This window comes from Macrobrachium nipponense, chromosome 32, assembly GCF_015104395.2.
Source record: "Macrobrachium nipponense isolate FS-2020 chromosome 32, ASM1510439v2, whole genome shotgun sequence".
Classification (NCBI taxonomy): domain Eukaryota; kingdom Metazoa; phylum Arthropoda; class Malacostraca; order Decapoda; family Palaemonidae; genus Macrobrachium; species Macrobrachium nipponense.
In genome coordinates this window covers 33,758,557-33,785,077 of record NC_061094.1, presented here as the reverse complement: position 1 = coordinate 33,785,077, position 26,521 = coordinate 33,758,557, and the positions used below count along the sequence as shown (strand labels likewise).

At 44.0% G+C, this 26,521-nt stretch overlaps 1 protein-coding gene across 3 annotated transcripts in view; it reads right to left on the bottom strand.

Moving 5' to 3' along the window:
- LOC135207336 (protein NDUFAF4 homolog) overlaps positions 1-26,521 on the bottom strand; it is a 220,632-nt gene that overhangs the window by 45,700 nt on the left and 148,411 nt on the right. For all 3 annotated transcript variants that reach the window (XM_064239043.1, XM_064239045.1, XM_064239044.1), the window contains exon 6: positions 6,070-6,318. In XM_064239043.1, the coding sequence (XP_064095113.1) occupies positions 6,131-6,318 (188 nt within the window). In that variant the 3' untranslated portion in view covers positions 6,070-6,130. The remainder of the gene's footprint in view (positions 1-6,069; positions 6,319-26,521) is intronic.

Here is a 26,521-nt window from a genome sequence, read left to right as displayed (position 1 = left end):
ATTTGACGAGATGTCGAGGCCTCTATGCTTAAATACTGATGTAAGCATGGCCCTGTATCCTTTAATAGTCGAAGTGGCCAACTTCTTGGAGTCCCTCAAAAATAAAAAAAATTCTGCAATTTCTGTTATATATGTCGTTTGCACCATGACCTAAAGACTCTCCACTTGGACTGGTAGAGCTTGGCAGAAGAGCTTCTTCTGCAGCTAGCAATAGCTTCTGGCGTCCTTTACAAAAAACCTTTTGCTCTGACAAGGTTCCTGGCAGTCTGAATCCTGTCAGGGCTGGAGCGGATAATCCTTGGTGATATCAGTTGAAATGGGGTTGCCTGAGAAGCGATGGATTTTGTGGAAGTAGTCTGGGAAAATCCACTAGCAGACTGAGAAGGTCCGGGATCCACTCTTTCCTGGGCCAGAATGGAGCTACTAGGGTCAATGTCACATTCTGGTGTGATTGAAGCTTGTTTAATACCTCTCTTATCATCCCGAAGGGAGGAAAAGCGTAAACGTCTAGTCCGTCCAATCTAGCAGCATTGCATCTGTTCTCCACGCTAGTGGTTCTGGAATCGAAGAACAGAAAATGGGGAGGCGATTGTTCCATGATGTGGCAAACAGGTCTATTAATGGTCTTCCCCAAAGCTTCCAGAGGTCCATACACACTCTCTTGTTCAGAGTCCATTCTGTTGGTAAAACCTGATTCACACGACTCAGTTTGTCTGCAATAACGTTCATTTTTCCTTGGACAAATCTTGGAAAAAGGGTGATCCTCTTCTCATTCGTCCAGGTGAGGAGATCTTCAGCTACCTTGTTGAGAGAGAACGAGTGGGTCCCTCCCTGCTTCTGTACGTATGACAACGCTGTGGTGTTGTCCGAGCAGATCACTATGTTCCTTCCGGTGACTATAGGGTCGAACGCTTGTAGTCCTAAGAGGATGGCTTTCAATTCTTTCACATTGATGTGTAAGGTCTTTCCTCATTCTGTCCGCAGACCTGAAACTCTCGTCTCCTAGAAGGGCTCCGCATCCGCTGTCCGAGGCGTCTGATAAGAACTGCAGGTCGGGGTTCGACACAACTAGGGAAAATCCTTCTTGTAATCTTTCCCTCGAATGCCACCAACGAAGATCCACCTTTATCTCTTCCATCAGAGGGAAGACTAGCGAGTCCGGTTGTGTCTTCCGAGACCAATTTGCTTTCAGGAAGAACTGCAGTGGCCTCATGTGTAGGCATCCTAACCTGACAAAACTCTCCAGTGAAGCCAGGGTCCCGAGGAGGTTCATCCATTCGAGGGCTGAGCAGGATGGGCGAACAAGAAATTGTTGGACTGTCAACAGGCAGGACTCTATCCTCTTCGGGGAGAGAAAAGCCTGAAAAGCTAGAGTCTAGTATCATCCCTAAATAGAGAATCCTCTGAGTTGGAATCAATTGGGACTTCTCCGTGTTTATTAGAATACCTAACTGCTGTGTCAAATTAAGTGTCTTCTCTAAGTTCTTCACACACTGACGACTGGAGCTGGCTCTCAGGGGGCCGTCGTCTAAGTAAAAAGCTGTGTTGATCCCCATCAAATGCAGCCACTTTCCTAGGGGAGCGAGAATCCGAGTAAATACTTGAGGGGCGGTTGACAGTCCGAAGCAGAGGGCTCTGAACTGGAAGACTCTCTTCTTGAAGACGAATCTCAGGAACTTCCTGGAGCTCTGATGGATGGGGACATGGAAGTATGCATCCTCCATGTCGAGAGACACCATCCAGTCGCCCGGTTGGATGGCCAACATCACTGATCGACTGGTTTCCATTCGGAATTTCGTCTTCCGGACGAAGAGGTTCAGAGCGCTTACATCCAAAACAGGTCTCCATCGCCCCTGATGCCTTGGGGACTACAAAGAGCCTGTTGTAAAACCCTGGGTAGTTCTTGTCTGATACCTCCTCTATGGCCTCTTTGCTGATGAGTTCTTCTACTTCTTTGGCTAAAGCCAAAGCTCTTGTTGACCCTGTTGAGTATGCTGTCAAACAGACAGGTGTATTGGACAGTGGTGGATCCTGCGTAAATGGGATCACATATTCCTCTCTAAGCACCTGTATTACCCACTGTTCCGCACCTCTTCAACTCCATTCCTCCCAGTAGTCGTGGAGTCTCGCCCCCACGGGTGTGTGAAGGATCTTTCGTTCATTTCTCTGTTTTAAAGGGAGGTTTCTTGGTAGACTTGGAGGTAGTTCGTAGGTTAGCCCTTGGTCTCTGCTGCCACCTCGACTTACCTTAGGCCTTCTCGCTAACTGAGAAAGAAGATCATTAGTGGACTTTTTCTCGAGGTCCGACAGTACATGTTGGATAGTTTCTTCTGGGAACAGGTGAGACTTACTCAAGGGAGAGAACAACAAAGCCGATTTTTGGTTCGTGGTTACTCCTCGAGATGTGAAGGAGCACCACCGTTCTCTCTTCTTGAGTACTCCCATAGTGAATAGAGCGGCCAATTCCCCTGAACCGTCTCTCACTGCCCTGTCTGCAAAGGACAAAACATTGAGCCAGTCCGCAGAAAATTCTTCATCCAGAGACTGGCAATCTTCTATTTTTCTGGATAACGCTGCAATTGTCCAATCCAGAAAACTGAAGACTTCGATCACTTTGTACAAGTTCTTCACCAGGTGATCAAACTAGGGTGAAGAGAACAACACTTTCGCAGCCGAGAATGCTGCTCTTCTGTGCTGAGTCCACAAGGCCGGAGAAGTCTCCTTGGGAGGAGGCAGATACTCCCAAGGAAGGAACTTCTCCTGTCGCATAAAATCTATAGGTTTTATTCAGCAGCTTCGACAGAGGGTAGGCGAACGAAGCCTTGCCTGACTCCCTCTTCTTAGCAAGCCACTCTTCTACTTCCTTCAGTGCTTTCTTCGAGGACTGAGAGAGAACTGGTTTCGGTAAACCCGAAGGCACTGATCTCCTATCCTTCACGAACATCGACGGAGGAGAAGAAGGCGAAGCTGGCTCAAAAAAATCCGGATATGTCTGTAAAAGGAACCTTAACAGACTAGAATAAGCGGAAGAGGGTTTCGATTCCTGGTCTTGAGTTTCTTCTTCCGTCTGGTTCATTGTCTTCTTCAAAAAGACCATTAATTCTTGAAGTTGATGTTTAAAGGGGTCCAAAGCGGAATCCTCTAACATAGATTTGGTCTTCAAATCATCCTTGGTCGAAGTCGAAGTCGTGGCTGTCGTACGGCTCTTCTTGAAAACGATTGACTGGGAGTCGAAACAACACGAGACGTATGAGGCGAACGAGTGAAACTCCTATCGACACACAACAAGGCAAGTCGGCATCTCAAGCACGCGAGCACTGTACCGTACGTGAGTGTCTAACTTCGTACGAAGTTACACTATCCGAAGAGGACTGACGATCTTCCCGGAAAATCTGGTCCGGAGCGAAACTGCAGGAAGGTTGTGGACTCCAGTGCTTCTTGGATTTCTTAATAGGTGGTGACATCCCTCTCGCACATGGGGCATGTCTCTTCAATGGACGCAACACTAAATCACTCCACACCTTTCGCCTCGACACAGGCGACTACACTTCCGAGTCAGACAACAACTGCACGTCACTGATATCTACGACGGAATCGGCAACTGACCGTGGGCAAACCCCCCCCAGTCTAGGAGAAATGGGGGGATGGACAGCTGCCTCCTCGGACACGACACTGACACTTGGCCCAACACTGGCCTTTTCACTTTACTTCTCTACGAAAGCATGAAACGACATCCCTAAATCCATAAAGGATTTTGCCAAGAACTCTCATTTCTTGTCCATTTTGGACTCTAACATGGAAATTGTGTTGGGATCGGAAACATGGGATACCTGGACTGGAGTAATTGGTACTGAAGTTGGAGGACTATCAATAGTTGAAATATTAGATAAAAGTGGAGAAGATAGTGATGGTTTGTTCGCCTCTAAAGGCACAGGAGTTGTCTCTACTCTAGCTTTACTACCTGCTCTAAGAGCTGCTTTCCTTTTCCTATCTTTGTCCATTTTATCCAAATGAGCTTGAAAAGTCTTCCAACCTTGTTCATCTAAACTACAGCACTCATCACAAGTTAATTCCTTGCTACAGCACTGACCCCTACATTTAACACATTTGGAGTGCGGATCGTAACATAGTTTAGCTAATGAAGTAGCATCAGACATCTTTGCAATAACTTGCTAATAACAAGGCAGCTAACTGATGAAGCAAAAAAACCAACCAAGAAATTGTACATTACCAAATAGATATAATCCAGAATGGCGACGAAAGTCGACTGCAACAACAAACCACAGGTGTTACCCCGTGGCCGGCAGAAAACGAATTAAAATTAGTTAGCTCAGCAGTACTGGGTACTCCCGAAAGTGGGCGGAACCTGTATCACCTACACAAATGATGGCATCGCTGCCGCCAGGAAATTTGAATTTTCGACTGCCAGGTAAGAAAGCTTACAGCTAAAGTAATTGTTTGGTAAGTCACTTACATGAAATCAAGTATCATTAAGAGACCAACACAATAATTAATAGGATGAAAATATGAACACAATAATCAATAGGGCAAATATACAAATACATCTGATGTGCTTAACAAACAGAAGTAAAAATATGGTTTATATTGTCCAGGTGTAAAAAAGGAACTAAGTTTCTAACTCAGTTGCAAAATATTCATACCAACTGAAAATCAGTATAACCAAGGCCTAATAACATACATAAATAACAGAATAAAAGAACATCTAGGCTGTTCAAAGAATGGTAAGACTTACTGTTGTCAACAGCAGAAGTAACCACTCAATGAAAACTCCAAAAGGATATCACGTACTTCAGCTTAACCACAAAATATAAATTATGGCAAATATAATGTACATGATTAAACCATTACCGTGGACCATGTAAAGGCAAGAAAACTGCTGAATAGCTAAAGAAAAGACAAATTTCGTGAAGTGACAGTGTGAACAGGAAAGAAGAGGGTAGGAAAGTTAACAGGTCTGTGCAGCCCACCAGACACACATGGAATGATGTTTTCTACCAGGTGGTGCTTTGTAGCCTGGAAATTCCGAGTCTTGAAATATAATTTCCTGCGGCTTTGGGCAGTAAAAAAGTAACGTATATTCATGACAAAAACAAAGAGCCAACTGACTCATACAAATCTGCATGGCTGCGAGAATCCAAGTGAGAACATATACTACTGGAATGACCTTCAGTAGCAGAGGAAATGGACTGCTTTGCAAATACAACACACTATTATCATGTAGCAAATGTTAAGAGGACAAATTTTTAAAGTAATTTGTATTTTTCCTAACACACATACCTGTCTTTACATAGGGGATTTACTCTCAAGCTGGAGGCAGCAGTTTAACTTAAAACAAACTGGATATTGGTAGTTGGCTACTGAAGGAAGGGGAGTGGAGGAATCCCCTCCATCCAGCTGGTACACATTCACTTTACTTACTTTTTGGCTGCATCTGAGATAGCTGTCTCTTCTGCTGCCAGCTGTTTGACTTCGTTCTTTATAATTCTTTTTGTTTTTTAATATAATTTTTGTTTTGAGATATTTTGTCTATTCTGAAATAATGCAACAAGTTCTATTCTGTTACATATTGTTACTTTTGCTCTTCCTTGCTGCGTACTTATTCCTGCAGAGTTATCCTAAATTTGCTGAAATAAATTTGTCAGCTGCATTACAAAAAACAGTTGCACTGAATCTTTTTACACAATCTGGTGTGAAAGAAGCATTTTTAAAGTTGGCCACAACTTTTTACCTATTGCGGTGTAAATAACTGAAAAATGTAAGAAATATAAATTGACTACATGTTTCAAGTAGGTTACCACTGCTGCCTGACTTTTGGCTGTCTAAAATGCAGTTTTTTAAACATACCAACATCCTCCCTTTCCTGTACTTTAGGGCATCCAACTAAGGTAAACCTAGTATAATTGGTCCTTTACTGTTTTGTACTTATTTGCAATACATACAACTCTGAAAACAATAACTTCATACAAAACTGAAGAAACAATTACATATTAGCAAAACTACCATAAATCATACTGTACATTTATACAATTTTTGTATTTCACTACTTACATCATGCTTGTTCTCAGACAAAGTAATTGCTAACATTATCGAAGATCTAAAGATGCTTTATTCAACTCTTCAGAGGTGGTTTTGATGATTTTTCTTCACTTTTTGATTCACTTGGAGTTCCACTTGGTAGCTGGTTTAAATACAATGGAGCTTTTAATTGGCTGTCTCTCAACACATCTCCTGTAATCCTTTGCTCTTTTTTGTTTGGTACCACAACAATAAACGTTCGGAAATACGTGAGCATTTTCTCTGAAAAGCACATGGAAAACTTATATGACTGACCAGGTAATATAAAATGATATTGTTAGTATACAATAAAGTTTTGTACATACTTACCTGGCAGATATATACTTAGCTTAGGTCTCTGACGTCACGACAGAAAATTCAAAACTCGCGGCACACGCTACAGGTAGGTCAGGTGATCTACCTTACCCGCCGCTGGGAGGCGGGTGTAAGAACCAGTCCCCCTTTCTTGTCAGGTTATTTTCTTCCACCTGTCTCCTGAGGGGAGGCTGGGCGGGCCATCAATCGTATATATCTGCCAGGTAAGTATGTACAAAACTTTATTGTATACTAACAATATCATTTTTGTACATGAACTTCCCTGCCAGATATATACTTAGCTGATTGACACCCTTGGTGGAGGGAAAGAGACACATACTTACTTAGAAAGTGGGGACAACACATGTTAAAGGAATACATAATATAAACCTCTGGTTCTTACCTGATTTAGGCAGAAGACTTGATAGTTACTGTCTATTAGTCTGCGTTGCCTAAAGAGTCTCAGCGAGGGCGTGACCTATGGCTGAAGAACTCTTTGGGTCTACCAATGGGAACTGAGTCCACTTACTTGGCAGAATCCAAGCAGGATCTGGTCAATGGGGATCAACCCGCTTACATGCCAGAGCCTATCACTACCAATGCAATGCAAGAGCCTCAGCACAACCGATCACCTAACCAAATACTAACATTAGTATACGAAAGAAGGAGCTGCCTCCTGCAACCTCCTTCGTACAACCAAAAAACTCAAACTTAAAACTAACAGGAAAAAGGATTAAAAAAGGGATGTGTTTCAGCTCCCTGCCCCAGCACTGAATCCGCCGATACGTAAGGGCCTAGCCCAAAACACACTTATCATACGTAATCGATACGTCCCTTAGGTAGTGATTAGAGAAGACTGATTCACACCTCCAAAAAGTGGCCTTCATAAGGTTTTGTAATGACAAATTCTTCTTGAAAGCCAAAGACGTTGCGATGGCCCGTACTTCGTGCGCCTTGACTTTCAGAAGGTTAAACTGTTGCTGATTGCAAGAAGTGTGTGCTTCTCTAATAATATTCCTGATAAAGAATGAGAGTGCATTTTTAGATAAGGGCCTACTGGGGTCCCTTACAGAGCACCAGAGATTGCTCTCATTAGCAGCAAGTCTTTTCTTCCTCTGAAGATAATATTTCAGGCTTCTCACCGGGCAAAGAGATCTCTCCTCTTCTGTCCCAACTAAGGAGATAAGCTTTGATTTCAAAGCTCCTGGGCCACGGCGAAGAAGGGTTTTCATTCTTGGCTAGGAAAGCCGGAAGAAAAGAGCAAACCGCGGAGCCTCCTTGGGAAACCTACCTCACCTTCTAGAGCCTGCAGCTCGCTGACCCTCTTCGCTGACGCTAACGCACAGAGAAAAAGAAACCTTCATCGAGAAAGGTCTCTGACGAAGCAGCATGGGGGGGAGGTTCGAACCTTGAGGACCTCAGGAAGAGCAGCACGACATCTAGATTCCAGCTAGGCACTAAGGAGGAGGTTCTTTTAACCGTTTCAAACGATCTGATTAAATCATGGAGGTCCTTGTCCTCAGATATGTTTAATCCTCTATGACGAAAAACTGAGGAAAGCATGCTCCTGTATCCCTTGATGGTGGAGACAACCAACCCGCATTTTTCCCTCAGGAAGAGATAAGGAAATCTGCTATCTGAGTCACAGAGGTACTGGAGGAGGAAACTTTATGAGTCCTGCACCAGCGTCGAAAAACATCCCACTTCGACTGGTAGACTCTAGATGTGGAAGGTCTACGTGCATTGGCAATAGCCCTTGCAGACTTTGCCGAAAAGCCCTTAGCTCTGACGAGACTCTTGATAGTCTGAATCCAGTCAGACTGAGAGCGGGGAGGTTTTTGTGAAACCTGTCGAAGTGGGGCTGTTTGAGCAGATCGACTCTTAGAGGTAGGGATCTTGGGACATCCACCAGCCATTCCAGTACCTCTGTGAACCAGTCGTGGGCGCCGGGCCAGAACGGAGCTATCAACGTCATCCTTGCTCCCTCTGACGCTGCGAATTTCCTTAACGTTTCCCCTATAAATCTTGAAAGGCGGGAACGCGTAAAGATCCAGATTCCTCCAATCCATCAGGAATGCATCTATTGCCACTGCTCTTGGGTCTGCAATAGGGGAGCAGTATAGATCTATCCGCGCATTCCTGGAGGTCGCAAATAGATCGAGATGGGGCCTGCCCCACGTCCTCCACAGCTCCTGGCATACGTCCGCGTGTAGAGTCCACTCTGAGGGAAGGACTTGATTCCTTCTGCTTAGCAGATCCGCTCTGACATTTCTTTCTCCCTTGTACTAACCTGGTGAAAGAATCCTTGTGTTCCTTTTCCTCTGACCACAAAGGAGGAGCGATCTCGCTGTCTCGTACAGGGAGAAAGAGTGAGTCCCCCCTGTTTGTTTTCCGAAATGTAAGCCAGGGCTGTAGTGTTGTCGGAGTTTTGATCTGAACTATTTCCCTTTTACGAGGGGTTCGAAGGTCTTGAGAGCTAACCAAGTCGCTGTTAGCTCCTTCTTGTTGATGTGCCAGGACACCTGATCCCCCATCCAGGTGCCTGACACTTCTCTCGACCCGAGAGTAGCTCCCCAACCTTTGTCCGAAGCGTCTGCATACAACACTAGGTTGGGGTTCCGAACCTGCAAGGAAAGGCCTTCCTTGAACAATAGAGGGTCTAGCCACCAACGTAGATCCTCCTTTATCTCTTGCGAAATCTTGAACGCAAAGTCCAGCCCTTGAGATTTCCGATCCCAGTTCCTCGTCAGGAAGAACTGTAGGGGTATTAGGTGCAACTTCCTAAAGAGAAACGAATTGCTCCAGCGAGGAGTGTCCCCAACAGACTCATCCACTCCCTCGCTGTGCTACATCTTTCTCTAGAAAGATTGCTACCTTCTCCAAACCTCGGGTTATCCCTCGGTCTGGGGACGGATACGCCCGAAAAACCTGAGAAGCCATCAGAATCCCCAGATAGATACGCTCTTGACTGGGGATTAGCTGTGACTTCTCGAAATTCACTAGCAAACCCAGAGAAGCTGCTAGATCCAACGTCACTCGTAAGTCCTCCAGACATTTCTCCTTGGATTTGGCCCTGATAAGCCAATCGTCCAAGTAGAGGGAAAATCCTCACTCCCGTCGAGATGAAGCCACTGGGCAACATTCTTCATCAGTCCTGTGAATACTTGGGGGGCCGTGGAAAGGCCGAAGCATAGGCCCTGAACTGAAAAACGTTCCCTCCCACATGAATCTGAGAATTTTGCGAGAAGAAGGATGGATCGGTACATGGAAGTAAGCGTCCTGAAGGTCCAGCGACACCATCCAGTCCCCGGGATGAAGAGCTGCTAAGACTGATGACGTCGTCTCCATAGCGAACTTCCTCTTCTTCACAAAGACATTCAGGGCGCTCACGTCCAGAACCGGTCTCCATCCTCCTGAGTTCTTGGGAACTAGGAACAGACGGTTGTAGAACCCCGCTGAAAGAGGGTCCTGAACCATCTCTATTGCCTCTTTCTCTAACATCAGCTCTACCGCTAGAGCGAGGGCTTGATTCATTAGTGGGTCTTTGTATTTGGCCACCAGTGCCCTTGGAGTGGTGGTCAAGGGTGGTCTCGAGATAAAGGGAATAGGTATCCCCTCTTGATGATCGCGAGGGACCAGTTGTCCGCCCCCTTTCGTGCCCAGACATCTGCAAAGTTCAGAAGTCTGGCACCCACAGTTGTCTGGAGGACACACGAACTACTTCCTTGGCCCTAATAGACCGGGAGAAGGTCCTTCCTCTTCTAGGTGGTCTCGAACCTCTGGAGGAAGAAGAGCGAGACGAAGGTCCTCCTCGAAAGGGTTCTTGCCTACTTTGAGCCTCTCTTCGTCTTCTGCTGAAACGAAGGTTTCGGAATTCTAGCCGAGCGAGCTAGCATATCCTGCGTCGCTTTTGCTGATAACGAGCTGGAGATAATCATTTAATAGTCTTCTTGGGGAAGAGTTGCGGGGAAAGCTGTGAATACAGCAAGGAAGCTCTCTGTGCGTGAGAACCGCCTTGGTAAGAAAAGAGCAGAAACGGCCCTCTTCTTTACCACTCCTGCACCAAAAAGTGAAGCAATTTCCCCGGAACCGTCTCTCACTGCTTGTCATGCAAGACAGAACTGCAGTGGAGGTCCTTCAGGTATGAAAGAGTGTCTTGCTCTTGAGTCCTCTTAGCCAACACTCCAAGGGTCCAGTCAAGAAATTTGTTAAAAAAACTTCTAAGACTCGGAACATTCCCTTCAGAAGGTGATCCAACTCGCTCATACCCCACGTCGTCTTCGCAGAATTCAGCGCCGAGCGACGTGCGGAATCAACCAACGAAGAGAAGTCCGAGTCTGCAGAAGAGGGAAGAGTTAGACCCAAGGGCTCTCCTGACTCGTACCAGAACCCCATCTTACCGTCAGCTTGGACGGGGGAAAAGAAAAAACTGTCTTGCCTTTCTCTTCTTTGAAAGCAACCAGTCGTCAAAGTTCTTCAGAGCCTTCTTCATAGACACTGTAGGCTTCATCTTAACGACTGAAGACTTCTAGCCGTATTGGTCGTTGAAATAAGGACGAGGAGACGGAGGAGCAACGGCCGAAAGAGACTCCCCAAAATCTTGCAAGAGGAGGTCTGTAAGTCTCTTATACGAAGAAAACCGAAGCATCCTTGGGCAAATCTTCCTCGAATCACCAACAAATTCTTCCGAAGAATGACGTCTAGAAGCTCTACTGCCCGGAGGAGAGGTAATCCTTGGAGAGCGCCTGTTCGGAGAGCGCCTACTAGGCCGAGCGCCCTACTGGAAGAAAAACCATCTGGGAGAGCGCTTACACGGGGGACGCCTACCAGGAGAGCGCCTACTTTGAGAGCGCCTCCCAGGAGAGAGCCTTACTAGGAGAGCGCCTAGTTGGAGAGCGCCTACTAGGAGAGCGCCTACTTTGAGAGGGCGCCTCCCAGAGCCTAGCCTGCTTGGGGAGCGCCTACTTGGGGAGCGCCTACTAGGAGAGCGCCTACAAGTGGAGGCCCGTCTGTCGGAAACAGATTCTAACTCCACAGAAGAGCGTCTGGATAAGGGAGAGCGCCTATCAGGCTCTCTGCGCCTGCTAGGCTCTTGGCGCCTGCCATCCTCAATACGCCTGCCAGGCTCTTGATGCCTATTGAGCTCAAAACCCCTGCCAGGCTCTTGAATCCTGCCACGGGAGAGAAACATCCACAGATGAATCCCTGTCAGAAGCGCGGCGCTTACAAGGCTCTGAGCGCCTATCCAATCGGGAGTGATCTAACGGAGGAGAAAACTTCCGTTGCCGCCTACCAGGCTCTTGGCGCCTACTAGGCTCTTGGCGCCTACTAGGCTCTTGACGCCTACTAGGCTCCGAGCGTCCGTCAAAAGGAGAGTGGCCACCAGGCGAAGAACTCTTCCTTCGCTCCTGACGAAAACGAGGCTCTTGACGTCTGTCAAGCTCTTGACGCCTAACTGAAGAGGAGCGGAAAATCCTGAGGAGAGAGCCTGTCTGGCTCCTTACGCCTTACATGCTCACAACTCTTGCTGGGAAGAGAGGAGAGCCTACTCGGAGAAAGATCCCGAGCTCCAGCCTGCACTTCTGACCTCCTACTAACAGGCTCAAAAGCTTTTCTAGCCAAAGGAGATTTAGCCGAAGGAACGTTCTTAGACTTCTTCACTGGAAGTGAGGCGTCCTTCCGACGATGAGAAGTCCCGGCAATAGACTCCGCTAAAGCCGCAATCTGCGCCTGCAGACCCGCCAGGAATACGCGCAGGAGATCTCTTAAACTCCTCTACAGGGGACGAAGTCCGAGAGCGAACAGGAGAAGCGTAACCGGACGAAATCTTGGTTCTCTTGCGTTCCACTTCTGGCTCTTCCGCGAAGGATTCGGGGCTGGAAGGAAGGGCGCAAGGATCCTTCCAGGGCCTCTTGAGAGGGCGAGACGACTCCGAGGCGCTCCATCTACGCTGAGGAGAAGGCGACGAAGATGACGAGAAGCACTGGCGCAATAACTCCTTCTTGGTTCGATCCAAGGCAGCCTGGGAACGAGCAACAGGAACTGCCGAGGGGACGCCTGACCGGTGGGGGTTCTCCCTAACCTTCCTGCGGCTTTCGACTTTCCTCCTCCACTGGGTCTGGGAGTCTGGAAGAGGTCTAGGCCTGCAAGCGTTAGTGAGCCGGTCAGACGCACCCTCCACTGCACTAGGGGCACTGCACTGATCACTTGCACTATCATCACTCTTACCTTGTCGAGAGCGAGCGAGGCTCTCCTTACTCCTGATCGAGGCTCTCCAGAAGCAACTTCTGAAAACGAATCTTTGGGAGTTCAAAGCTGGGCGCAGGGGCTGAAACTGGAGAAGGAACTACTTCTACTACAGGATTCTCAGCGTCAACTTCACTCACCCTCGATCTACTAGAACTCTTTGAAGAAGCCTAGCGCACCCTATCCTTCTCTAACTTTCTCACATAAGAAGAAAGAGCCTTCCAACCATCCTCATCCAAATTCTCACACTCTTTGCAAGGGTTAATAAAAGAGCATTCATTCCCTCTACAAGACGCACATACCGAGTGAGGATCTAATGCAGCTTTAGGAAGCCTAACTTTACATTCCTTCTCTGAACAAACCCTAAATAAACTAGGTTTCTTAACTTCAGAATCATCCATGATTATAGATATGTAAGAGAAATCCAAAAGAAAAATCCAAAAAACAGTCCAAAAAGCGTATGCCAAGCCAACAAACAAAGGGTACTTCACCAAAATCCAAATCGTCGGCAACGAGAACGAATTTTAACTATCGTAAGGACTGAACAACAGGTGTTGTCCAGCCGGCGACAGAAAATAATCTGACAAGAAAGGGGGACTGGTTCTTACACCCGCCTCCCAGCGGCGGGTAAGGTAGATCACCTGACCTACCTGTAGCGTGTGCCGCGAGTTTTGAATTTTCTGTCGTGACGTCAAGAGACCTAAGCTAAGTATATATCTGGCAGGGAAGTTCATGTACAAAAAGATATTTTCACAGACATACTTACAAAGGAATATGAAGCATAAAAGAAATATATCTTAATATCATAATATTGCAGATTCTGAATTAAGCCACAACAAGAGTTACTTATATTAAGCCTATCATAACCATCCAACACAGTGCCCATAACTGCACAGTTAAGAAAGCTATATTATCACTTATGATTCCTATATTCTAGACATCAATTTAAAATATACTTCAGGATTTGCAAATGTTCTTAGTGGTTTGTAAAGATCCAGTGAAGCAGTTAAAACAAGATCACTCATTTTATAGCAACTATTACTTGTATACCTGACTCAGTCTATGGCAAATTACTTTTCAACAATGTCATCCCCTGATAAGGGGCAACTCCAGAGAAAGGCAAGACAACAGTCACTGCAATATTCAACTTATAAATATGTACTAAATAACAGCTTAACCCACGTGTTAAATACATAAAACATCAGTTGCTTCACACATAAGGCGCCTAGTTAATCTGCAAGGGTCAGAGGCACATCACACTCATGAGAGTGAAGTTACTAAGGGGTGATGGGGACAAGACAGTCCAAAACTCTTCATGAGCCTACAGTCAACCCCGTGTTCACTTTTTTGAGATTCATAAACTCGCCTATTTGCAGTTTTTCCTACGGGACCTATCTAAAAATTATTTGCGCAAGGACTCACTCATTTGTGGGTTTTTCCATCAATAAATGTTCACAAATTAGTGTATTTTGATGTTATTTTTTATTACTAAATACATTTTTATGATACAAAAATTATTTCTTAATTTTCAGATATTAATATTTGTTAATACCATATTAAATTTAATAAGATTAAATTATATTAAATACTAAAAATATTTTTTTTTCTCTCTCTCTCAATTCATTAAAGAAAATGCTATACTGAATTATTAAGATTTTATTTTATAAATTAAAAAATAATATAAGTATGAAGGAAATCCCAATCTTTTAGCATAGAGACTTGGAGAGAGGGGCGAGGTTAGAGCTGTCACAAATGTCAAGAAACCTGACAGCAAGGGTAGGGGGGTGTTGCAGTCTTAGTGAGTCTAATAATTGCTGCCATCTTAGGGTCAAAGGATGTATACTGAAAAATTCTCTCTCTCTCTCTCTCTCTCTCTCTCTCTCTCTCTCTCTCTCTCTCTCTCTCTCTCTCTCTCTCTCTCTCTCTCTCAGGGGAAGTCTCTCTTTAACCAACTGGTATTAAACACAATATTTATCCGTCGATAAATATTCTCACCAATTAGTGTATTTTGATGTTATTTTTTGTACTAAATACATTTTTATGATACAAAAATGATTTACTAATTTTCAAATCTTTAATACTGATTAATTCTCACTCTCTCGCTTTGTTATGTATGATATGTAAATAAATGATTTACCTAATAAATGACAAACATATACTAATGTTCAAATATTGGTAAGACTAAATAATAATAATAATAATAATAATAATAATAATAATAATAATAATAATAATAATAATAATAATAATTATAATAATGCACTGTTATCATAACATTTATACATTTTTATAGTATGTTATTTAAAAAAAATTTAAGAGCAGAATTTTCCTTGTCATTTGCCTTTTAAGTTGTGAAGTGAGGTGGTAGGTTGGGCCTGTCAGACATGTACAATACTTTGCAGAAAGTGACCACAGTACCAAATTGTTGCCAATGCCTTATCATTTCACTTCTATTTCTTCCTTCTTTTATATATCTCTCTTTGCCAAAAGAGTAGAATGAGAAATGATTGACTAATAGTCAAATAGATACTTGGTTCAGCTCTCTCTCTCTCTCTCTCTCTCTCTCTCTCTCTCTCTCGTCTCTCTCTCTCTCTCTCTCTCTCTCTCTCTCTCTCGTAGTAGTACCATCTGCTTGGTGAGACGTACCCGCGTGAAGTCAGATTAATCACAGATATCACAAGTTTAACATACGACTAGAATTTGAGAAATATCTAGAAGTGTTCGTGAACTATCGGTGATAAGATTAGTGTGAAAATAGTAGGATAAAGCGTCTTCTAAGTTAGTTTAACAAGTGTAATACTGAAATCAGAACAAGATGGCAGTAAGTTCCAACTGCGGGAAGAGGTGGCGTAATTTAGCTTGCTTGGCGGATTCGCAATACGATGAGGTAGCAGGAAGGGAACTGGCATTTCTCATCTATGAAATCAGCAACAGTCCTAACCAAAAAGATACAAAAGCATTCATAGATATATTAGAAGGATATAATCCTTCAACTGGAACAAATCTAATGAAAACATCTTGAAAATAATTGAAGAAGTTCCAAATAAAATCCAAGTGGTCAAGAGACTCATAAAGAATATACATAAACCAACATATTCCGACCAAAGAAAATGAATAAGGTGAATCTTGTGAATATCCTAATTGATGCATTAGGAAAAAGAATGCCAAAATAAAAGCATGCAAACTGTGTAAGGTTTGGTATAGCATAGTCAATCCACAAAACCTAATCAGAAAATGTGCTGCATGCAACATTCCGACCCATCCACAGTGTGCTGAGGTAATGCAGATTTGAGAAAAGATACAAGAATTTTTTGTTCAACATGTCTATCATGGATAGACAATGTTATTAAATCAAGATTGAATGTACAAATAGTTGAGGATGAAGAAGAAGAGGAAGAAGAAGAAGAAAAAGAAGAAGAGGAAAACGGAAGAGAAGTAAACAAAAATGAAATGACAGAAAAAATAAGGAAAACAAAGAACAAGATAAAAGTATGGATGCAGAGATACTCATTGATACTACATATGAGGCAATAAAGCAGCATACCTACGAAGAAATAATTACGATATGACAACAGAAAAGCAAATCCCGAAGAGGCTCTACCCAGATCTACACAATGACGGGAAAGAGGAAAAAATATACAAGAAAGACAAAATCTGCAACCTTTTGAAAGAGGGAAATTGCAGATTTGGAGAAAGATGTTACTACAAACATCCTAAGGTATGTCAAAACTATGAAATATATGGTAAATGTGCATACTTAGATGGCTATGGGGATGATTGCAGAGATCTGCATCCAAAAATATGTAAAAACCTAAAAGAAGGAAAAGGATGTAAGTTCGACAAAAAATGCAAATATATGCACCCTGTAGCCATGAATCATAATCATAAATAACCAACCAAGTAATAAAATCCAAAATAAGTAAAGAAACAAATAAAGAGAGAAATCAAGAATATCAGGTAAAAGAGAAAAGCAAACCACCAATGAGATATGCAGAGGTGTCAGCAAAAAATTTCAAAGCATCAGCTCCGAAATTCTACTCAAGAGATAATAACTGTATTTATTATGCAAGAGATATTGCAGAAACGGAGAAAATTGCAGATTCAGACACAAAATGAATAATTATGATGAAGGAAGATCAATATTATGGAAAAGTTGATTTTTTAATGTCAGAATTTCTGGAAATGAAAAAAAGAAGAACAATATCCAGAACAGGAAAGAGACATGGGAAAATCCTTATTACTACCAATATTAAATGAAGGAGAAAACACGCAAACCATCATAGTGATGAATGCGCAGGGTTTAGTTACGAGTAACTCAAAAGAAAAATAGAGTCTTAGAAGAACTAACCAAAACAAAATGAAAAGAAAATAGATATAATGAATATAAGTGAAACCTGGTATTCCCAAGAGACTGGGAATGATGATCAAATAAAAGGGTTCCAAACTTATAGATCAGATAGAAAAAATAGGAATCAAGGGGTGGGGGAACCGCAATATATGGGAAAGACAAAAAACAAGGAAAAATATATGAGAAATATAGTAACTCAGAATGTGAACTAATAGCGGTAGAATTTGAATCTGAAAAATTGATTAACATAGTAATATATAGACCTCCTAATACTAAAGAGTTTTGTTTGACTTAATAATTGAAAATTGGATGATATATGTAGAAATCACAAGGACTGGACTATTCTCCTATCTGGTGACTTCAACTTTCCTTTCGTAGAATGGAAAGAACGAATAGGAGACTGTGGTTGTACTTATACATATAAAAAATAGAGTAATAGTAGTGCAGAAGATAAGAGGCAATTTGAAAAGCTATTAGATATGCTACTAGAATACAACATTCAACAAATAAATCACCTGCCAACAAGAAAGGAAAATACTTTAGACCTAGTATTTGTGAACGAGATGAATTATGTTAAAGAAATAATAGTTTATAATGCGAGTATTTTTTCAGATCATAATGTCATAGAATTAACAGTTCATTCCAAAGCAAGTGAAAATAGAGATAAGCAAGAAATGAAAAAGTGGGAAGGATATGGAAAATACACTTCTACAGTAAAAATATAAAATGGTCAGAAATTAATGAAGAATTAAACAAACAAAGATTGGGATAACATTTTCGTAGTGATGACATAAGGGTAAATACGAGATATTATATAAAATATTGAAGAAATAGTGGATAAATATATACCGAAGAAGAAAAGTAAACATCATTCATGCATACCAAGAGACAGAAGGATCTTGTTCCAGAAATCAGAAAGTGGAAAAAGGTCTTGCAAAAGAAAAAATGCATGGAAAGTTATAGAACTAAAAAGTAAGATAGAAAATGCAGAACAAAATTATACAATCAAAAGAAAATGAAAAATGGGACTTGGAAGAAAAAACCCTATTAAATATCAAGCAAAACCCCAACTATTATTACTCATATGCGAAGAGATGAATAAAAGAATAGAAATAGGCCCTCTGAGAATTGAAGGGAGATTAACGAATGAAAAAAGGAAATTTGCAACATACTGGCAGAACGTTATAAGAGAGAATTCACATAGATAATGAAGATAATGATATAGAATAAGGGACGAAAATAGTGAATATTTAGCTGACATAGAAATTAATGAAGCTGATATTGTGCGAGGCAATTAATGAAATTAAAAATGGAGCTGCTGCAGGGCCGGATGGAGTCCCTGCTATTTTTGTTAAAGAAAGTAGTTCATTCTATCGCAAAGCCACTTGCAATATTATTAAGACAAAGTGTAAGATACAGGCAAGATTTATGATGAGCACAATTAGCATATATCACCCCTACTTTCAAAAGTGGATCAAGACTAGAGGCAAGTAATTATAGGCCTGTGAGTCTACAGCACATATTTATGAAAGTGTATGAAAGGGTATGAAGAAAAATATTATGAAACATTTAATAAAAAATAATTTGTTTAATATAGGACAACACGGTTTCGTACCCGGAAAAAGTACACAAACCCAACTGTTAGTCCACCGTGAGAACATATTCAAAAATATGAAAAGCGGAAATGAAACAGATGTGGTTTATCTAGACTTTGCAAAAGCTTTTGACAAAGTAGACCATAATATATTAGCAAAGAAATTAGAAAACACATATCGTAGATAAAGTAGGAAGATGTTTAAAAGAATTTTTACACAACAGAAAACAGATAGTTTTATTGCAAACGATTGAGAAATCGGATGAAAACCAAAGGTAATATCCGGTGTGCCACAAGGTACGGTGCTAGCTGCAATATTGTTTGTTATTATGATTGAAGACATAGACAGTAATGTTAAGGATTCGGTAGTGAGTAGTTTCGCTGATGACACAAGAATAAGTAGAGAAATTACTTGTGATGAAGATAGGAACGCTCTACAAAGAGACCTTAACAAAGTATATGATTGGGCAGAGGTAAATAGGATGGTATTTAACTCTGATAAATTTGAATCAAATAAATTATGGAGACAGAGAAGGAAAGCTATCTGCATATAGGGGCCTAATAATGAGACAATCACAAATAAGGAAGCAGTTAAAGACCTTGGTGTGATGATGAATAGGAACATGTTATGCAATGATCAAATAGCCATTCTGTTGGCAAAATGTAAAGCAAAAATGGGAATGTTGTTACGGCACTTCAAAACAAGAAAAGCTGAACACATGATTATGCTTTATAAAACATATGTTCGTAGTCCACTTGAATATTGCAAAATGATATGGTACCCACACTATCAAAAGGATATTGCACAAATAGAGAGTGTACAAAGGTCCTTTACAGCTAGAATAGAAGAAGTTAAGGACCTAGACAACTGGGAAAGACTACAATCCTTAAAATTATATAGTCTAGAAAGAGAGAAGACGCTACATGATAATTCAGGCGGTATGGAAACAGATAGAAGGAATAACAGAAAATATCATGGAACTAAAAATATCAGAAAGAGCAAGCAGAGGTAGATTAATAGTGCCCAAAACTATACCAGGAAAAATAAGGAAAGCACACAGAACATTAATCCACTACGCACCAGCATCGATAATGCAGCGTCTATTCAATGCGTTGCCAGCTCATCTGAGGAATATATCAGGAGTGAGCGTAGATGTGTTTAAGAATAAGCTCGACAAATATCTAAACTGCATCCCAGACCATCCAAGATTGGAAGATGCAAAATATACCGGAAGATGTACTAGCAACTCTCTGGTAGACATTAGAGGCGCCTCACACTGAGGGACCTGGGGCAACCCGAACGAACTGTAAGGTCTGTAAGGTAAGGTCTCTCTCTCTCTCTCTCGAATACTTAGAACCCCTGTAAAATGCTTATAACTGCTTATCTTGAAAGTTTCAATACCAAATGTATACCTTAAATAACATCCTACTTCAAACATACCTTAAATTACTATCCTATTACTGTATTCATCTTTGAGATTATATTATTATTATAATTTCAAAGACATCTTAAACATTTTACCACTGAAAATATATATGTACAGCTAATAACACAGAGAGAGAGAGAGAGAGACGAGAGAGATTAGAGAGAGAGAGAGAGAGAGAGAGAGAGAGAGAGAGAGCACTGAATTGGCAACATCATATATCTTACCGTCAAGAGTGAAGCTGAATTATTTCTGAGACATAGAGAACAATAATGAAAAGAGAGAGAGAGAGAGAGAGAGAGAGAGAGAGAGAGAGAGAGAGAGAGAGAGAGAGAAAATAACTGCTTACAACTCTTTCCCCTCTGCCAATACGAATATCAAAATGTATATTGTAATGATACAATTAAGTTTGTTCATACTTACCTGGCAGATAATATATATAGCTGTATTTTTCCTGAATCCGACAGAAAATTTAAACACTTACGACACACGCAGTGGGAGTCAGGTGGTTAGTACCCATTCCCGCCGCTGGAGGCGGGTATCAGGAATCATTCCCATTTCTATTCATATTTTTTTATTTACCACTGTCTCCTGAGGGGAGGTGGGTGGGTACTTGATTATATATATCTGCCAGGTAAGTATGAACAAACTTAATTGTATCATTACAATATCATTTTGTTCATGAAACTTACCTGTCAGAAAATATATATATAGCTGAATCCCACCTTTGGTGGTGGGAGTAGACAGAATAGAAGATTTTAGGAAACATATATATGCAGATAATTGATATCTTGATTCCTTACCTGTTAGCATATCTGACTTCGTGGTTACTGCCGCGTAGTCTGCTTGTGCTACTAGAGTTGCCAGCGAGGTAGAGACCTATATAGCTGGTGCACTCCAGATGATCTGTCAACAGGGGCGAGACCACGACGTGACTAGACCATTGACCATACAAATGAGGGCAACGAAGTAAAAACCAAACCACCTGGCGTAGCCTACCAAAAGTATCCCACATAGACTAAGCTAATGGAAGGGAGATCCGCCGCAGGCGGTCAACCCACAACCATAACACAAGTTAAAACTCCCTAAACCATTAAAGGATAGGATGAGCGCTACCTCCTGCCCCCAAAACAGTGTCTGCAGCGACGTATGGTCCGAGCGAGTAACAATTTTCGTATGTTGCTTTCACCTCCCCGCAGGTAGTGTGAAGCGAACACCGAATTGCTTCGCCAATAAGTGGCGCCCAAAATGTCTTTGATTGCCATATTTTTGTGAAAAGCCACCGAAGTAGCAATAGCCCTCAACTCGTGGGCTTTCACTTTCAGAAGCTCCATGTCACTTTCACTACACTTTTCATGGGCTTCCTTAACCGTACTTCTTAAGAAGAACGCCAGTGCATTCTTCGACATCGGAAGATCTGGTTTTTTCACAGAGCACCACAAGTTCTCCGAAGAACCTCTGCATGCTCTGGTTCTCTCTGCAAATAAAACTTGAGAGCCCTGACAGGTACACAGGACTCTCTCAGCTTCAGGTCCCACTAGCTCCGACAACCCCTTGATCTCGAACGTTCTCGGCCAAGGGTTGGAAGGGTTCTCGTTCTTTGCTAAGAACGTAGGACTTGGAAGGAACAAACTGCACTATGATCCTTGTGAACCCAATATTGCTTGCTTATGACTTGAATTTCGCTAACCCTCTTCGCCGTCGCCAGAGAGCGGTTAGGAAAATGGTCTTCTTAGTAAGATTCCTAAGCGAGGCTAATGGAGCGGTTCAAATTGACTCGACATGAGAAACTTCAGTACCACGTCCAAGTTCCACGATGGTATCTTTAGGTTGGAGAACTTTCACAGTCTCAAATGATCTAATGAGATCATGAATGTCTCTATCATTCGCTAAGTCGAGTCCTCTATGTCTGAAGACCACAGAAAGCACGCTTCTGTAGCCTTTAATCGTGGGAACGGCTAGTTTCGCTTCTTTCCTAAGGTGAAGAAGGAAATCTGCTATCTGGCTCACAGAGGTTGAGGTGGAGGAAATGCCCTTCCTTCTGCACCAACTTCTAAGACAGCCCACTTTGATTGGTAAACTGCGATTGAGGGAGGGCCTCCTTGCGGTGGCAATCGCCGTTGCCACAGGTCTTGAAAACCCCTCGCTCTGGCCAACTTCTTGATAGTCTGAACGCAGTCAGACTCAGAGCCGGGAGGTTTTTTTGTGGTACCTCTCGAAGTGGGGCTGTCTGAGTAGATCTTTCCTTAGGGCAGAGTCCTCGGAAAGTCTACTAGGAAGGACATCACCTCCGTGACCTCGGATCGACGCTGGCCAGAAGGGGGCGATGAGGGTCATTCTCGTTCCTTCTGATGCAGGCGAACTTCCTCATTACTTCCCCGAGGATTTTGAATGGGGGAAAAGCGTAAATGTCTAGTCCCGACCAATTCCACAGTAGGGCGTCTACTGCCACTGCTCCCTGGTCCAGAACTGGGGAGCAATACAGCGAAGTCTCTTCGTTCGGGAAGTTGCGAAAACGTCCACATGAGACGTCCCCCCCACCAGCTTCCATAGCGCCCTGGCATACTTCCTGATGAAGGGTCCATTCCGTCGCAGAAGCTGTCCCTTGCCGACTGAGAAGGTCCGCTCGCACGTTTTTTCCCACGCCTGACACAAACCTTGTCAGAATCGTGAACGTTTTGCGACTTCGCCCAAATCAGGATATTCTCGCGATGACGAACAGAGAATGAGAGTGAGTTCCCCCCCTGTTTCCTGAGGTATGCCAAGGCTGTGGTGTTGTCCGAGGTTTATCTGAACCACTTTGCTGGAGACTTCCTCCTCGAAGAACCTAGAGCGAGGTAAACGCTGAGAGTTCTTTTTAGGTATGTGCCAGGACACCTGTTCCCCTCTCCAGGTGCCTGACACTTCTCTCCCTCCCAGTGTTGCTCCCAACCCGTGGAGGACGCGTCGGAGAACAACACTAGGCGGGGTTCCGAAGCTTGAGCGAAAGTCCTTCCCGCAAGCTTCTTTGGATCCAACCACCTCTTTGAGGTGCTTTTTCACTTCTTTCCTTCACAAAAACAAGACCTCTTCTAGATCCTGTTTGCGTGACCAATTGCTTGAGAGGAAGAACTGAAGTGGTCGGAGGTGCAACTTCCCAGAGAAACAAACTTCTCCAGTGAGGAAATGGTCCCCAGCAGACTCATCCTTCCCTCACCGAGCATGTTTCCTTCCCTAGAAAGGCCGACACTTTGTCCAGGCATTGAAGTTGTCGCCCCTGGGACGGAAAAGCCCGAAAAGCCACTGAGTCCATCTGAATCCCCAGATAGACTAAGGATTGAGAAGAGTCAGATGCAGACTTCTCGAGATTCACCAGAAGTCCCAGGGACTTCGCTAACGACAGATCGTGTGAAGGTCCTTCGACACCTGTCTTGCGATGAGGCTCGAATAAGCCAGTCGTCTAGGTAGAGAGAGATCTTATTTCCGCAAGATGGAGGCACCTCGCAACGTTCTTCATAAGAACGTGAACACCATCGGCGGCCCGTGCTGAGACCGAAGCAAGAGTGCCCTGAATTGGAAAAGTCTTCCCTTTCAGGACAACCGCAGGTATTTCCTTGATCGGGGATGGATGGGGACGTGAAAGTATGCGTCCTGAAGTCTAAACGAGACCATCCAATCCACCCGGTCTAAAGCTGCAAGCACGGATTGAGGGTGTCTCCATCTTGAACTTCTGCTTGGTAACGAAGCGATTTAGACTGCTGACATCCAGAACGGGGCGCCACCCCCCTGACTGCTTCGGCACTAGGAACAGACGGGTTTGTAAAAAAACCCCAACCCCGGATAACTCCGGTCGCTAGACCTTTCCTGTTTCCTCGGCCTTGCTTCTCGATCATTTGATCTAGTAGATCGTGAAGCACTTTCTGCTTTTCTCCCTGATACGACGGAGACAAATCCTTTGGTGTCGAAGACAGCGGGGGTAACATCAGGAAAGGAATTCTGTACCCCTTCTTGACGATGTCCAGAGACAAGCGTCGGCACCTCTCTCTTCCCAAGCTTTCGCGAAATGTAGAAGCCTGGCTCCTACCGGTGTCTGAAGGACTTCCCTCTCACTTCTTGCTCTTGGAAGGAGCGGGAGGTCTTGCCTCTGAAAGGAGCCTCTTCCTCGAGGGGCTGGCTTCGAGGAAGAAGCGGATCGAAAGGGCTTCGACTTCTTCAAAGCAGAGGACCCAGAAGACGCAGAAGTAGCATGGCTTCCTAGAAGACTGTGCCAGAAGGTCTTGAGTTGCTTTCTCCTGGAGACTAGCAGCTATGTCCTTTACCATAGACTGGGGGAAGAGATGTTCTGAGAAAGGAGCGAAAAGAAGATCCGCTTTTTGCGCTGGTGAGACCGACTTTGCAAGTAAAATTGCAAAAAAGTGCTCTTTTCTTAAGCAGTCCCGTGCTGAAATGAGCAGCCAATTCCTCAGAACCATCCCTGACGGCCTTGTCCATGCAAGACAATACACTGGACAGCTCCCCCAGACTGATGGAATCAGAACTCCTGGACTGGCATCCAATACTCCCAGGCACCAGTCAAGAAAATTAAAGACCTCTAGTGTCCTGAAGAGGCCTTTAAGGTGAAAGTCTAACTCGCTATGTCCACGAGACCTTCGAGGAAGACAAAAAAGATCTTCTGGTGGCGTCTACAATGCTACCAAAGTCTCCTTGAGCTGAGGCTGGAAGCTTGACTCCGACGTTTTCTCCCTCCGTCTCATACCACATACCAGCTTTGCCACCGAGTCTTGAAGGTGGTAAAGCGAAGAGGTCTTGCCCGAAGCTTTCCTCTTTTCCATCCAATCATGGACCTTTCTAAAAGCTTGCTTCGTAGAAAGCGACTTCTTCATTCTCACAAAGCCCGAGATCTTAGCAGCTTTGGAAGACGAAAACTGAGAGGGAGGAGTACGTGGAGCTTCAGGTTGGAAAGTGTCTGCAAAGACTGACTGAAGTAAACGAGTCAAAACCTTGTAGTCCGTCGAAACTGGAGCCAACTGCTGTTCTTCGTCACTTCGACGAAAGCGTCACTAACTTCCTCTTCAGACACTGGAGAAGTCGGAGGAAGTAAAGAAGAGTCCCGAGCTTTCTCAAAAGAGAAAGAAACGGCGAACAGGAAGAGTTCCCGCCTCCGCTTGTGCTTGCGGAAGTGGAAAACTGACGTCCGTAGGCCTGCGCGTTTGGCGTCCGAAGCCAATCTACTGGCGCCGACAGAAGCGCGCTCAAACGCCGCAGGTGTACACCTGGCGTCCACTGTGCGCGCTGAGCGTCCACTGGTGCGCGCCGAGCGTCCACTGATGCGCGCCGAGCGTCCACTGGTGCACGCCGAGCGTCCACTAAAACTCTCTGAGCGTCCACTGGCGCTCGCGAAACTTGCACCGAGTCACGTTCGGCGTCCACTAAAGCGCGTTTGACTTTCACAGAAGCGCGCTCGGCATCTAAAGAAAACTCGCTTCTTATCCACAAGTTTCGTAGCAGCGGAAACAACCGCTTCACGAGAGCGAGAAACTAATTTCTCGCCTCTCTAGAAAGTTGCTGGGGAGCAGAACGAACTCTAGAGGAGACTCAAACGGAGAGAGAGACGAGCGAGGAGAGGGAGAGGGAGAACGCCTCGACCTCTTCACAGGAATTGTCATCCTTCTTACGGCGACGTGGAACAGTCTCGTCTCGACGGAAGGAAAAACATCTCGAAGTTTGCTGCTGAAGAGACTGGAGAATCTTGCTTGTAGGTGAAGCCTCCTTTTCTGGGGAGGGGCTGATCCTGTGAGCAGGAGAGTGGCGAGGGGGACGCCTTCTTGCTACTCCCAGGAACCGCCCGCTTTCACGCACCTAGAGCGACTGCGGCGCTCGAAAGAACATCTAGGGAAGATTCCGCCTCCGAATAATCCTTACGCTTCTTCTGCGGAGGAAAAGCAGCAAACGCACTATCAGGCGAACGGAGCAAAGTTCCGGAGAAACAACTTGGACGTGAAGCGTCCCGAACGCGAGCCGTCCTTTTCAGCGGACGTGATGCGGTATGAGAGCCTCACCCCTTGCGCGGGAGGAAGCTCAGAAGAAGAAAAGCACTCCTTGAGAAGACGTGCACGCGCACGCTCCTTGTTGGCAGTCTGGGTATGTTCGTCAGAAGCTGCCGAAGCACGCCAGATCGGTGGGGGTTCCTCGTAACCCTCCTTCGACTTTCGACATGCTCTCTCCCCGTAATCTGGGAGTCAAGCAAGGAGGTCTAGGTCTAGAGGCGGAATGAGGCCGATCTGACGCACCCTCCACTACACAAGGGGCACTTTCACTGCACTTCTCTTCACTTTTGCTCTCCAGAGCTAACACTTTTGATTCTAAGTTACGAATCGATTCAAGAATTAGCGATAATGTATTACCTTCTACCGACACTGTCTCAGGGGCCGGAGGCAACACTACAGGGGTAGGAGCATAATCTACAGAAGGAGGGTTAGCAGGAGAATAATTTTAAATCTTGCCTACCTGAAACACTCCTGGAGGAAGACCTCCTTAACC